Source organism: Xiphophorus maculatus, chromosome 12, assembly GCF_002775205.1.
Source record: "Xiphophorus maculatus strain JP 163 A chromosome 12, X_maculatus-5.0-male, whole genome shotgun sequence".
In the NCBI taxonomy this organism is placed as follows: domain Eukaryota; kingdom Metazoa; phylum Chordata; class Actinopteri; order Cyprinodontiformes; family Poeciliidae; genus Xiphophorus; species Xiphophorus maculatus.
The window spans coordinates 25,188,822-25,204,963 of NC_036454.1; the positions used below are offsets into that span (position 1 = coordinate 25,188,822).

Sequence of the window (16,142 nt, forward strand, 5' to 3'; positions counted from 1 at the left end):
TGCTGGAACTCAGTGACTTTCGTGCTATTGACAGTCAGACTGTGGTGACTCTTCTGAGGTTTCTTTTTCTTTTTTTTTTAAAGCAATTAGTAGCAATTGTATCAGCTTTTTCCAGTGTATTTGGAGACTTTTGGATGAAATCATGCATTCTTCTCCCCTGAACTGTAGTCAGACAAGAGATGTGTATCCCTCCACATCCAGACTACAATTGAGTGAAGGCCCCGTTGGGTATTTGTTGTTTATGTGGAGCATAAGGCTAAAACTAGACAAAACTTTAAAAACACAGAAGAATTAAATAAATAAATAAAGTGATAAAAGAACCAGAAGAAGAAAAAAATCTAACTACTTTCTCTCTTTAGTGTAACTTTTTGTCAACACCAAGTCTAGATAAAGGAGGAAAGTATAAAAAACAAGAATCAACAGAAGAAAGTTGTAAACATATTCATGATGTGCATTTTACTCTTTTTTTCCGATCACACTTTACTTCTTTCTCCTACAATAACCATAGCAATTACACACACAGCCATTTATGCAGATTATGGGATACAAATTCAGCAACTTCTGCAACTTTAGGACAGCCAATACTAATTGTCACTGAGGAGTTGACAACACTGCATAGCCCAGAGAGCAGGTCACATAACACAAGAACTCCATAAGAGTTTACACAAGTGAAGAGTGAAAAACATTTGGACAGTTAAGGAAGACCCAGATTTATTACATCACCTGCCATGCAATGAACATAAATATTTTTCTTAAGAGGAGAGTAATCTCAAAACTTTCAATTTAGATTTTTGGATGAGCTGACCTTCCCTCCAGCAATCATTATAATATATGAATCAATGTAATCTAAAAAAAATATTAGCCTCCCAATGGTGTATATAGGAAACAGTTGAACTTTGAGAGATTAATAGATTGCACATCTTCAGTCGTGTCATTCCTATTTTCAGTTCAAAGATAAGATGTAAAGCATTTTATTTTCCATGTTGTCAAATTCTACTTTGAAGGGAGTGTTTGATTTGCTCTACCTGTCCCGTTTCTTTTTCACCTGGCTTCACTCTCCAGGGATTGTTTTTTTATTTTATTTCAAGCCTTTATCTTTGAATTCACAGCCGTGCCTTTTAGTGCTTCGCAGCCCTTCGCCGGCATTGTCTGTCTCCAGAGATGCTTCATACAGTAGCAATATTAATCATCCCCTCAAGACATGTTTCACAGGTGGGCTCTCAGATCACTGCAAGTGGCAGATGATTCTGTCTTTGCATTTTAAATCAAATGATATGACATATTTCAATATCACAGCGATGATGTCTCTTATCACACATGTGACATTCCTCTCATTGAAGTCTGTTTAATGATCAAGCTCTACAGAAGAAAATGTAAGGTTGTTAGAAAAGGGCCAATGTGACTTTTTTCATGTTTTTTTTTTGTATGTTTCTGTGGCTGTGGCTCAGCGGTTGGTGTTTCGCATTCAAGCTGCGTCGCATCCCTGCTGCCGGCGTGAAGCCTGAGGTGCCTCCTCGGAGGACCGTGCCCTCGTTACTCCTCAGCTTGACTTTGGGTTTCACAAAGCGAGCCCTTTGTTTACGCTGACAGGATGTGCTGGCCACTGACCTGGAAAAAGTGGCCAAGACGGGCTGTCTTGTAAGGAAGAGGGAGGCTGGTGATGTATGGGCTCCTTCTGGGACCTTTCATGGTACCGCCGTTGGAGACACCCGACGATCCCTCTCCCCTGCTCGTCGTCTCCTCGTTCTCCTCCTCTCCCCCGTCCCTCTATCCGACTCCAGTTCGTGCTCTCAGCCCATATAGTCAGCAGCGGTTTTGGATGAGTCTCCCCACACCACGTTTCCCCCCTGCCTATAGCCACTGGGGTCATTCATCATTATTGTCAAGAGGGTAATGTGTGTGGGTGGGTGCAGAGATCTATGACTTCTTCATTTGAATGAACCTCATTAGATTGACTCTTCTTTGTAAAGGATCCCTTTAGAAAATAACTCTGGCAGTTATTTAGGTGATTCTCACATGATAGCCAATGGAACATGACGTTTCAGCCAAGCATGTTTGCTCGAACGATTGAAGAGTCTCTGTGATGCAGTCTGCAGCTTTTTTTTTTTGCTTTTTTTTTTTGCTATTTTGCCCAAGCATGCCTACATTTACATAGCAATGGAGTGTAGGACCTTGAGGTTGACTTATGGTGCTCACATATTGTCAGAATGATGCAATCTATTTCCTTAAAGTGACTTTTGCTTATTTACAAAAATGAATGTTCTGCTTTGCAGGTTAGGAGTGGGTTTAAATGAACTGTAATTTATTCCTCTTAAAAGTTTTTCTTTAAATTACAAAAAAAAAAGCTACTGATGCTGCAGGTATTTTCAGTTTACCTGTTTTTTGCTTATTGTAACTATTCTAGGTTTGCTTTATGTAGGAAAAAAAATGGTCCAAGTGTAATTCCAGCTTCATCAGTGAAGCACATAGAAGTTTGGTTTCCTTATTAGAGCAGATTCTTGTCAGGGCATCTTTAATCAGCCTGCTCCCAAGGGATGGTATTTTTAGCCACCTTTTTTGGAGGCTAAGACTTTACCCACGCAGAGCACTAATGAGATGGAGCACAAGTGTAGGCAAGCGTTAATTAAGGCTAGTATGCAAAGGAAGAAGGCAAAAGCAGTACGCCCATGGCATACATACATTAACTTTATCCCACCTCTTTCATGTGTTTTTTTCTCTCCCTCTCTCTCTCTCTCTCGCCTTGTTTTTTTCCCCTCCTGTTTTTTCCACATAGGTTACACAAACAACAGATGGCTCCGACGCCGACCTGTGGAAGGACGGCTTATTCAAATCCAAGGTCACTCGCTACCTTTGCTTCTCCAGGAAAACTGTAAGCGTGCAAACTTCTCTCCTTCCTCATCCAGAAGAGCTTCTCAGTTTGCCTGCGGTTATTAGCGCACCTCGCCGCTAGTGGAATATCTTAATGCACTTTGCACTTTGATCAGTGAAAGTACCACTTTATAAAAAAAGGGGGGGCCCCGCGTTGGCAGCACAGTTTTGAAGTTTTTACATATAATAGATTTGCATGCATATTTGAAATGAATATTACCGCAGTGAGATATTTTTTTCCTGTTTTATGCCCTCCCGAGGATATTATTTATGTTTATTCATGAAACAACAATGAGCTGCATTTTAACTATTCCAATTTATTCAATCAACACTATCCCTGTGGAGAAAATTGTTACCAGCAGACTATGATTTTTGAAAGATACACATACATCAGTGTTCAAAGTGTGTTTTCAAGAAGTGAGTAAAGCTTAAAATCCTAGTCACAGGTTTTATTTAGAAATGCAGAAATGGATTGGGATTATAGCGCATTCCATTCCAAATCCAAATGTGAAGCGAAATGTCTCAAATTGGTTATCAGTCTGTATGAGGTGGAAAAAAAGGAAAACTTTGACGATTGGGATGGCAATCCATAATGTCAATCTATAAGTAGTTCCTCTTCACGTTAAGATGACTCAACACTTTCATGTATTTTGATGTATGAAGACACTGTCTTTGTGATAAATAGGCCTATATACACAATTACTAATATTCCCGTATCATGATACCTAAGCCAAGATGCTTCACACAATCCTGTGACTTGAATTGAGTATTCAGAGGTTTTCTAAGAGAACCGCCTGCTGTTCCTTGGTCAAAAAAGATCAACTTTGCTTTCATCAGTGACACATTATATTTTACCTTGTGTCTTCAGGAGTTTCAAAGGAGCCCCTTATTTGTTACAGGTCTCTGACTACCTTTACTTGCCCCAGATGAGGGGTCTGCTACCTTGGCAACCCACAGTCCTGCTGAATAAAACATACAGCTGCTAACATTACATGACCTTTTGATAAAAGACAACTGATGCTTTTTTTTCATAAATAGCTACTAGAGGAGATTTGTTGTCTATTCTAAGAGCCACCATTTTATTTCTGTTTAGAGTTTAAAATGAAGAAAACACAAAAAGAGAATTAACAGTTTCTTTTGTGGAATGTTGATATTTGTGAAAAATTGTGTAAAAAAAAAAAAGGAGTAGTTTTAAACATACCGACAACAAAATTAGAAATGGAAATATTACTGGTAACTTTAGATGTCTCTCTGTTTTGGAAACAATAATTCCATTGAAAAGCTGAAAAAAAAACGGCATTTATTATTATATCTACTTTTAAAAACATTAGTAGGTTCTTAATAGTGCTTAGTTATTAAAAGCCAGTGTAAAATCTCCTGAGCCACAGGTTGCAGGCCCATACCCTAAACAATCACTTAAGTCATTGCCATTTTTGCTATTCTTCTGTGTTTTGAAATAGACGCTTCCATTTTAAATCGTTTGACATTTTAAAAATAATTTCTTTAAGTTGAGCAGCCTAGACGTTCCTTTTCTTCTGATAAAAACAAATCTGGGACCGCCCATTTCACTTAGAGGAATGCATTTTAACCAATACATTTAAACACTACTGCCATCCTAATGACATCACTGGTCGAGCTCCACACTGCTATTACTCTGAACATGTTGCTTTCAATTAACATTAACAATTCTGCAACACTAAGTCAGCAGCATACATGTCATGGTCTGTTTGTTGGTTTTCTATTACTCCACTACACCAACAAGTTAGCTGCTATATAGACATATAACTTCAATCAAGTTGGACTATTGTTTTGAATACAACTCTATAATTTATAAATGTGAATATTCTTTCTTTTGGAGGGGGTAAGAGGATAGAACTGTACTGCAAAAAGCAATTTCAGTGTAGTTAAGGCCATATATAGAATTCCCAATTTGAGCAGCCATGACTCCTCTGTGTCTAAAATGATCTTTACATTACATTTCCACATAATGTGGTTGGGTCATTTTTGGACCCTTCGCTTGCCTGCAGTCAAGAGTTGATGTGTTTCTGCTTGGCTGTCAGCTGCTCTGTGGCCATAAATACACCTGCTTACAGAGCCAGAGCCACCAGCCTGTCCAACCCCAGCTCATGCTATTGGCTGTCTATTAATTAAGTTTCCCTGGCTTGCAGGTGGATAATGCAGACAGCATTGTAAACAAAACCTGAATTTTTTTTATTACTTTGCATCAGCTCAATTTTAGGACTTAATCAAGTCATATTTTTTCTGTATGTCCTCTAAAAGCCAGGCAACTTGGCAGGCTGAGCACAATTTGGCCCCCAGTTTAGTATATAGCATGCAAATGGCCTTTCCCTAGTTCCTGCGTATTATCTTAAAATGTCCGTCCACATTGTTTTAAAGGCTTTGACGCAAATAAAACATGACAGAACCATCAACAAAGGCTATTTTGTCTGCCAGTCATTGGAACTCCTACTGTAATTGTCTATGACAAAAACAGATTCTGTAAAATTAGCTCCTGAATTATTTGGAGGGGGAGGTAAATAGTTTGTGATTTATCATACTCTAGGTTGAAGGTAGATAGCCTTCTTTTGTCAGGTTGTGATGGGGGAAAAAATCTCCTGGAAAAAAAGGAGCGAAAACAATGAAAAAAAAAAAGAAGCTTCATGCATTATAATAACATTCATCCATATTCCTCCTTACGTCAGTGTAAAAACTATGAATAAAAAATGCCTCTAATGGTAATGACAGTCGAGGAGCTGTGAGAGTGTAATCCAGGCATTTTGGACGCATCAAGTCACGCCTGGCTCGCCCCACTCCTTGCTGCCGCTGTGTATTATTGCAATTTATTATGGCAAAAAATGAAAATGTAATGGGAGGCAGGGAAGAGTCATGCTTGAAAATGTCAACTACACAGCCCCCCTGATTATTTTTAACTAGTTCAATTCTGTTGATCAGAGTGCCCGCTCTGTCTCCCATCATTGCACAACTTCTATCCCTGAAAGGTTGAAAATGATTGAAAGTTCACAGATGCTCCTCTCAGACCAAGAATAAGTTTCTATAGCACAATTATTAGGCATGTTGCTTTTAGTAAATTAGTATATTATTTACCTTTTCTTCTCACTGCTTAATCCATATCTTGTTTTGAAAAATGAATTTGCATAACTGCACACGTTTAGTTTCTTCTTCCTTTTTTATCGCCCTCTCTTCGGTTTTAGGAGCCTGAAGTTGTTGTGGATATGAAGCTGATTGACATCAAGGACCCGCTGCCAGAGTCCTTCACACTTGTGCAAGAAACATTAGACAAAAGTAAGTAAACGGTAAACGGTCAATACTAACCACAGGCATCCTCCTTCTCCTGTTTTTTTTTTTTTTTTTTTTTTTTCACTCTCCAACCAGCTTTTGCGGGGGGTCCTCAGGGGCAACTTTGCTTGAGATAGTAAATGTTTTATGGGTGCAGGTTAGCTTAATTTATGGCAGACTGTGGGAATAAAATAAACATTTTGCCCCAGAGGTATAAGAGAGGAGAATCATGAGTCATTGTTTATCTCAGCTGGAGCTGGGCTTTTCTTTATGAGGGGCTTATTTATTTATGTATTTATTTGGGGAGAGGACCAGTAGATGGGGGTTATCTAATATTAATGAAATGCATTCCCCAATGCTTTAGTGGGTTTTGAGTGCTACGTATTTCCCCCCCCCCCCCACACTCCCTCTCACCTCATCCAAGCCTTGAAAATGTAATAATATTTTGGTGTGTGGAGTGAGGACAGCTTGTTTATTATTTTTATTATCATTGCATTTACACAGCACTTCCTTGTGTTGCTGAGAAAATAAATGAGCAAGGCACAAATGCAATATAGAAAAGCATGGCAATGTTTTTTTCTTTCTTTTTGCCAGAATGAGAAAAAGAGATTATGTTTTCTATGGCTGTGTTGTAATTTAATGTTTTATTACTTTGCGCGAATCCATGTTTAATGTATACATGTGGCATTATGTATGAATCCCTATCCAGAATATCAAGTTTAAATCCCTGTCGTGCATTAAACTTGATGGAGAATTCACTTGTGTCCATCATTTTACCTAGAGAAATGATAAAAATGATAATAATGCACGCATATTTTGTGCCTTTCCACTGTCCAGTCAATTCCCTCAGAGCCCAGTAAGTCAGCCAGAAACATAGATAAGACAATTTCCTTTTCCTGGGTTATGCATAACTAGGACTTTTATAAATATGCAGAGTCTTGCAAAGGTATTAATTTTCACATTTTTTTCCTACTTGTTACAACCACAAACCTCTATGTGTGTCGTTGGGGTTTAATGTGATGAACACAAAGTTGTGCATAACTGAGAACCAGAAGTTAATAGAGTCCACGTGTGTAAAATCCAGCTGCCCCGTGAAGACCTTCAGCAATAAATACTTTTACTTTATTGTTAGAAACCATTAGTAGACACGCAACATCCTATGTTATAAAACAATATCCCAAGCTTTGAACATCTCATCGAACTTCAAATTTTAATCAATGAATGGATCAAAACAGCTTTAAAAAAATGGACGGATAGAGTATGGTACAACTTTAAATGTACAAAACCATTTCTGACTATCTAGTGACAGACCAGGTAAGGAGAGAATTAATCAAAGCACCCACAGTCCCTTGGTAACTCACAGCTCATCTATTGAAGGGACAAACATTGCTACATTCTAGAAATCTGGCCTTTGTGGCAGATTAGGAAGAGGAAAGACATTGCTACAAGAAAACCAAAACAAGTCCTGTTTGCGACAGACCTTGTAGGGAATATAGCATGTAGCAAAAGAGAGTAAAATAAAACTTTTTGACCATGTAATCCCAAACACCATCCTCACAATGTGACAGCATAATGTAGTGGTTTAGAGCAAAAACATATTCATGTATTAGAAAGGCCCAGTCAAAGCCCAGACTTCAATACAATCAAGAATCTGTGCCTTTAAACCTGACGATCGCAGACACTTAACACCCAACATAGGCAATAATTTTATTGTCAAGATGTACAAAGCAGGCGGAGACATACCCTGAAAGACTTGCAGCTGTAAATTTTGCAGAAAAAAGTTGATTTTCAGAGGTATTGACTCAGAGGGGGTTTGAAACAAAAGCACAGTTCACTTTTCAGATGTCTTCTAAAAGCTTTTAAGATCAAAAATCCACACAATTACTCAAAACCACTTTGTGTTGGTCTGTTATATAAAATCCCAATAAATTACATTAGAGTTTTTTTAATTATAATGTGAAAAAATGTGTAAATGTTGAAAGATTTGAATACTTTTGCAAGGCTCTGTACATATATATATTATTTTTTCCATCACTGAAGGTGTCTCTTGGTCTCTTGGAATTTTTTTTATATATATATATCCAATCTCTGAGGACACAGAAGTGAATATGCACTAGTTCCTTCCTGACACGCTCACATGTACATGACTTTACTCATCAGAGGAAGCTGCCATGAGGAAGAGGAGGCTGTGTGTGAAAATGAGCACTCGTGAAGCTGCCGAGACAGCTGTATGTGACATCCAGATCACCGCCAAATCCAAGTACCAGCTTGTTAACTACACCTGTGTAGGGTGAGCTGATAGTCACTGGAAATGAATGAAATCAGTCACAAAATTTTCTTGGCTTTATATATCCTGATTTTTTTTCTTTATTATAAGTGTTCTATTATTAAGCTTACTAACTTTACACAAGCTTCTCCTTCTCATCTTGATGTTTTTCACAGAGAGATAAACAATATGGGAATATGGTATCGTATGGGAGACGTTCCTCGGAGTCAGTCATCTCACCAAACCAGGAGCGCTCCAAAAACTGATGCCCTGTACAGCACAATAAGGTACCATCATACTGTGTTTTCTAACTTGTTGCTTAACTTTCCTCCTGTGCTTTCCCTTCTTTTTTTCTACACTCTCTGTGCTCGTGAGCCTATGTTGCACCTTTCTCTACCATGTGTACGGCAATGAAGACACAAGCAATTGATCACTACTGGGCAATCTGCCTCTGAGGGTCGTGTCTGGACAACAAGGCAGCGAGCGAGGGTGAACCGGAGAGACATTTCTAACTAGACAGGATCCCCTGAAACAACAACAGGAGTTCAACGAGGGCTAAACTCCTGCTATTTGTGTGGGGGGCGTCCCAGGAGACAGAGGAAAGGCCGCTCCTCCGACACGGTGCAGACACAGAGGAGGAAGACGTGGCCCAGAGAGTTAGTGACAGCTGCAGAGGAAAGGGAGGAGAGCTCCCGAAATCTCCGCCATGTGGAGCGCGCACGCTTGTGGCTTCCTCCGCCTTGGGCCTCGGAGTGAACAGAGCGAACCTTTGTACTGTGTTCAGATCAAACAGCTGAATTATTTATCCCAGTCAAGAGCAGGAGATTTCCACAGCAAATTGTAAATAAACAATTTATAGACTCCTTTCCGCCGTGGTGTGCCTGTTTGGTGAGAGTGGAGCTTTGGCACGGGCCAGCTGAGGTGTTTGCCAAGCTGGAAGGGAAGTGCGCCGCCATCCTGCACTGAAGCCGCTTAAAAAGCAGCACCGCGCCGGAGACCAGGAGGCAAATTTGAAACAGAGCTGCTGCTCGCATTTGGTCGCTGCTGTGGGATAAGAACAATAAACGGACCGTTTTAAAGCGGGAAACTGGAGCTTTTTCTGCGAATCCGCCGCAATTTGGGAGTTGGATGATCAATAATCTTTGATGTGTCGGAGCTCAGGCCAACACGCTCCCTTCACGACTTCTTCCTGGTAATCCTAAGCTCTTTTGAAGCCCACTTTCAAGTTGGTGAGGCTCAGAGGTTGGAATAAATTGCACCTCGAAGCGACTCACTCCCACCCCTCCCTCCACCTCCTGATGCCTGCTGAGATCACAGGCTGCCGTTTTTGTATTAACATTAAAATTCATTTCACAGACAGGGAGCCTTCTTTTGAAAGTTTTTCCGTCCGTAAAACACTGACACATAAGGACGGGACTGTAGGCGACTCAAACCGTCGCACCCTTTTTGACTATTTATTTCTGTGTAGTTACATACACTTCAGACAGCCATACACACAACCATAAATAGTTATGCTCCTTCTTTAAAGTAACAGATTAGATATCTTGACACAACGGTTTATAAGCAGTTCCTCATCTCTCACCATTCCCTCAACTCAGCTGTGCTTTTATACATACTCACGAATAGTCTCCACTCCAAGCTCACTTCAGGCTTTCTGAGGCAACTTTATGACCTTAGCAGAGCAGCACCTCTTAAATTTAAGTGCTCTTTACAGTCACTGGAAAAGATGTTTTAAATACAGTCAATAATGTGTAAATTTTTAATAACCCTTATAATTTTGAAGGCGCGCTGATCCCCCTCTTCAAATCTCCCATTGCCTCAGGCAGAAGGAGCCTGTTAGTGTTGTGTACAAACATAAAGCACAAATCTTGCTCCCTCCATCACTCCCCCCACAACCTCCAGCAATGCGGAGTAGCTGCATCGTGTTGCATCATGATGGGATGCACAAGGTTGTTTCATCAAGGCAGATGTGTTTCATTGGTACTATTTCTCTATTGCCGGGGAAGAAGAGCGGTAACCAGATTATCAAAATTTTGTCGTCAATAGTGTTAATTTTCGATCGTTTTGGCTTGCCACCGTGATTTATTTTGGAGACTCTTGAAAACTGAAAGGGGAAACATGTCCCACAATCTGTGAGGAAGAACTGCTGCATCTTTTTAGTGATTTAAAATTTCAATCAGCAGCATTGGAATTATTCAACTCATTACATAAAATAGAGGAATATAATTAATTACTATTTGCATGGTTAATCTGAAATGTTTCTATGTTAAGCTGCCATTTGTTTTGTTTAAAGGCATAGGCGACACAGAAAATGCATAGAAGAAGGCGCTCTGGTCACCGACTTCTTTAATAGGAGACCAAAATGTCACTTGCCTGCAACCAAAACATTATATGGTGTAAGACAAACATTGTACATAACCCTAAACAGATGCTATCCAAGGGGACACATGGTTGTGGCAGTTTTATGTTGTGGGGAGGCAGAGACAATCTCCATCCATCAACGTTTTTTTAAGGGAAATTTGAAGCATCGCTTTAGAAAAGGTTGATGGAGTCTGCAAGATTCTAAATAACTTCCTCAGTTTTGTAAAAAGCTTTTTTTTGTTTGCATAAGGTGGTTTTAAGAAAAAGAGATAATGCACAAAAGTGGAGATTGATACACATTTACCTCAATAAGTTCCAGCATAGTGAACGCTCCGATCCACTGGTGGGCTTGTTGCTTACTAGAAGCATAACATTTTTAAGTTCAAACCTCTATGTTGGGTGGGAGGACTCTCCATGTTTTCTGAGATGTGTGGTTCTTGCTAGCAACATCTATCTCTTGTTTATTACAGCCATACACAACGTCGACATTTGACAAAATTCCGCTTTTCTTAGCCTGGTTTATTCACTCCTAACCACACACCTAATTTGCATTTTCTCTCTTTTTTTGTTTGTTTGCTAAAAAAAATCAATGAAAACATAGCTAATGTGACTGAACTTAATCTGCTTTCAACAACAATAACAGACAAAAATATTGGCTTCCAATTGTTCAAAGCTGGAGACACACATCCCAAAAGACTGACTGTGTTCTTAAACTGATTTGTTGAATCATTCAAAGCAAATCTTTGGATAAAATATAACAGTTATATCAAACTGAGTCTAAACTCCTATTGCAGTCAAAGTATTATATTCTGCTTTATGTTTTTAGCCATTTTGTCGTGCTGCTGCTCCAGAGACGGTTGACGAGTTGCAATCAAATGGTGATTATGTGATTTTTCTTTTAACCACATAATAACTACAGTTATTCTGTCAAGATACAAAAACAGTTACGATCTAAGGTTATGCTGTAGCCCTTCCACTAGAAAAAAAGCTTGTTTATCAGCATGCAGATGGTGAAATTAGAAGAAATATTATGACGAATTTTAGAGTTTCATTATAATGTGTCGCTAAAATACCTTAAATATGATCACCAAAAGTTACGAAATGTTTATCTTTTTGGGGACGGGGGGTTTCTGATTCCCAGCATATAACTCAGTTGCAGTGATGCAGCTTGTGTCCATGCTCTGACCTTTTAACATAGGAACCAAAGACTAAAATAGTGACATTTCACACAAGCCGCCACCACATACCATACAGTTGATGTGAACCCGGCCAGACGGCGGAGGCCTGTGAAGCTGTGTTTAGACCTTGTGTTAAAAGTCTCTTTATCAAGTCGGTACACTGCATTTTAAGCAGTGACGGCGTTTTGTTTTGATTCATGGCCGCAGCTAGATGTCAACCACTTTAGCTTGTTCTCTGTCAAGACAGGCCGTATCAGCCACTCCCCAACTCTATAATGTAAAGACGTCGCGCCATCCGGTCAGCGTTTTAATGTATCCTGTAAAGTATCTTCCCTCCTTCCTCCTCCTGACCAGCGCTGCCATTTGTTCTCCTGATAAAACTGTCATTGCGGAGGCTGATATCTGACCTCTACACTGACTGCTGGCATAAATTAGCCTTGTCCTAATATTGCAATTTCTTTCACTTCACTCAGAATCAAGGTTTTTGACATTTCTCTTAGAATAATAGGCTATTGTACACACGGCCACTTTTTAAATCAAACTGTATGGTGATAAAAATGTCAAGGCCAGTTTTTTTTTTTTTCCTTTTCTTTTTTCTCCTTCTTTCTCTCTTTGCATAGCTAGCTTTTTCAGGTGAAGTATATAGAGTGTCATCAGTGTCAGAATTGGCATTCATATCAATACTTTTAGAATTGCAGTCTTCTACCTGTCAACCTCCACACGTTGGCAGAGCTCTGCTGGAGTATTGTATCAGCTTTCATTGCATGCTGGTTAACCAAGACTTGCCAGCGGAAGAGCAAGAGAGAGAGGGAGGGAGAGAGAGAGAGAGACATTGTGACTGACTGTCACAAGACAGATCTTCTGTCTGAAGTGCTGAGGAACAATCCTTTCCAGCTCAATCTCGCTCATTACTTTGTGCTCAAGGAAGTTGCGAGAAGAAGCAGAGATCAAGCAAAGGGATGAGCAGCGATGCCAGAAATGATTGAATGATCAGGTGAGATCGCATGGGGGGGCCTCCGAAATTCAGAGGGATCCCGTCTTCGGCAGCTGACACTGAGCTTAAAGGAGGATAATGATGGGTGAGAAAGCAGCTCCCACAAAGCAACAGTGCCGGCACTCTGGGGAAGGTGTGGAGATGTTGTCACAGGAGAGGCTAGATGTGTGTCAAAACAAGAGCTTCCAGCTCTCTGTAATGCAGCTCTGGCTCCTCACACTCGGGGAGATTACTCCCATTCTTACCTCCCGTCTGACTGCTGCCTGCCGGTCCCCACGGTCTCCCTCACACTTTCTCTTTACCTTCTTGTTTTATCTTTATAAAAATACAAGTCCTTTCTTTATCCTGCGCTAAACAAAGATGAATTCGATACGAGGCAAATCTGTATAAATTAGAGTTTGTGTCTTCAAAGTGATCCTTTGTGTTGCAGTTTTGCTTTTGCTGCGCTAATTTGATTTTAACCTGGGCAGATTTCATGGGAACACAACACTTTTGATCCACGCTGTAATTGCGTGAATATTTCAGGCCTTGTTCCCAGTTTTGCCATAATTTGATGAGGAACTCCGCTGTAATTGAATATTCAAATTAGGAGTATGTGTCAATATGGCTCTCCTTGCCTGGAATGAGGATTAATTGTTTTCAAAACTCCAGTGGCCGACATAATGTGGGCCCAAACACTGCTGTTGATTAGCAAATGCTCTTGCCATGTTTTTGTTTTAAGAATTAGTTGTCTAATTGATTTGCCATATGTTACCCTCTCCAATGCGCCTAAAATTGTATTTAGAAATCAGCAATTTGGATTGAGACTTGCTTTTTTTTTGTCTGTTTTTTTGGGGAGGGGGATGTTGTAGACAGAAGGGAAACCAGCCCAGGAGGCTGCTTTTACACTCTAAAACAGAGCTATGGAGCCTTTTAAATATTATATTAGTTAAATATTGGTATTATTCAACATCTGATGAAGCATATCGGTTTGAAACTATTTTGATTAGAATTTAACTGAAGTTAAGCCTGTCATTTATTGTTCCTAGCAATCAGTAAGGCTGTTATGTTTATATTGGGTTTTAATATTCAATTCAATTTTATTTACAAATACTTTATTTACTCCAAATGGAAGTTAAACATTGTCATAACTTTTGCCACCCAGGTATCTTCAAAGTGTTGTTGACGGTGATACTGTGGGCAGTCCGACTTATAACAAAGAGATGATATTCCATAGTAACATCATCGATGAAATCATCAGTTGGCAAGGGCTGCTAATCCACCTCTTTTGCTTTAGCCATTTCTTTTTAAATCTCTATCTGGCCGTATATTTAGAAAGTCTGGGATATAACCTTTGCCCAAAATGTTAACTTTGTCCTCTCTTTGCTCTGGATCCATAAAGCTTCCTCTTCACTTCCTCTGGGATTTGAGGTTGTAGTTCAGGTATAATCAGCTGCTCACAGTTCTAAAAACAATACATTGTTTCCTTGGTTGTGCATCATAACAGCAGCTACAGATGAATATGCCATTTTAATAAATGATGGGAATTGTCCAAAGTACGTATATATACATACTGTATATAATCCATTCCCTAACATTCTTGTATATTCTGTATAATCTGTAATCTGTGCATATCTCTTTGCTATAACCCCTTATAGTCCATACATACATAGTCTTGTACATCTGTAAATAAATATGTATGTCTCGTAGAGCACTTCTGGATAGATGCAAACTACATCTCGTTGCTTGTACTTGTGACAGTGCAATGACAATAAAGTTGAATTCTATTCTATTCTATTCTATTCTGTTACCATTATGAACATTTAACTGCAGCAGCCACTCTTAAACCCAAAGAGGGCAATAATAAGACAGTTTTAAGTTATGTTACTGAATTAAAAACATTTACAAGAAAATTTCACAATTTATAGGCTGAATTTCTACAGCTTTTTTTCAACAAAGTTTATTTGGGGTTTAGTTACTGTTGAAGTCCTGGGCACTTGATGCCAATAAGCAATGCGTTACATGCTAAATTGGTTGAATAGGTTTTAAATAATAATTTATAAATGGCCTGTATTTTGATAGTGCTTTATAAAGTCCAGGGGTTCCCAAAGCGCTTCATGCTACTTTCAGTCATACACCAATTCACGCACACATTCCTTTTTTTAAAAAAATGAGTGGAATTTCAATGACTTCTTAGCTACATAAGTCACGGTTAAAACACTAAAGTCGAACTTGCGAGCAAGCTAACCTCCTTAATCCTCTGGTTGCTAAGGAAAGACTTTAAATATCAAACTGTTAGAGTCGACAGACCAGTTGAGCAAAGTAGTCTTAATAATGATTTAGAATAAGTACAGTGGACTGATTGATTGGTGCTGATTAAAGCACGATAAAATATTATTGGTGCTTCAGCGTTTTCAGAGGGGATCTCGGGTATTAACGCATATTAGTTATTTGGAGGTGACTTGGTCCTCTTGTATTTTTAATATACAAAAGGACCACTGTATATTACAAATGTCCATTTAACATCAAACTTGCATAATTTCTCCTCAGAAATATTAATTTGAAATTTACCCAAGCAAAACGCTTTAATCTTACAAAAAGTCTTACAAATTGTTCTATCAGTGTAAGAAAGCATTTCATGAGCTCCCTCTTGTGTGTTTCCATTTCTAACATAAGTCTTAAAGCCATTTTCTTTGTTCCTTTGTTTATTCTGAGCATTTGTACGACAATAACAACGTGCAGCACAAGCCCTAAAAGACATTTCAACCATCTGGCTCTAGTTTATCTGCTCATGCGATGTCTTTGTGCTTTGAAAGATGTGTACCTCTTTTTTTTTTTTTTTTTTTCCGTTCTCCAGCAATGGGATCAACCTTTGCGAGGTAAAAGAAGTCTGCACTGAATGTGGCAGTTGTTCCCCACAAGATTGATGCCAACCTTTTAAAAATTCACCATTGGCCCGGATTTAACATGGCCAAATGCTGATGTAAATGAGGTGCAGAAAAGTCGACCCTTTCACTGCAAATAAATCTGAGTTGCAGGCTTCATCTCATAAATACCACAGCCTGTCACAATTCTTGTTTTATTGCTGTTGATGGAAATTATTGCGTTTATTTATCTCGTCCGGAGAGATAAAGCTCAGAAAGTCACAACTCAAGGTGTGGCGCCCGCAGAATATGCAGATCTGGCCGTCGGCTTAAAT

General features: G+C 39.2%; 1 protein-coding gene across 2 annotated transcripts in view; it reads left to right on the forward strand.

Annotated features, from left to right (window-relative positions):
• The window catches only part of LOC102236031 (multivesicular body subunit 12B-like), a 46,160-nt gene that overhangs the window by 9,543 nt on the left and 20,475 nt on the right, over positions 1-16,142 (forward strand). For both annotated transcript variants that reach the window (XM_005814732.3, XM_023344230.1), the window contains exons 3-6: positions 2,774-2,869; positions 6,081-6,171; positions 8,326-8,455; positions 8,608-8,718. In XM_005814732.3, coding sequence (XP_005814789.3) covers positions 2,774-2,869; positions 6,081-6,171; positions 8,326-8,455; positions 8,608-8,718 — 428 coding nt within the window. The remainder of the gene's footprint in view (positions 1-2,773; positions 2,870-6,080; positions 6,172-8,325; positions 8,456-8,607; positions 8,719-16,142) is intronic.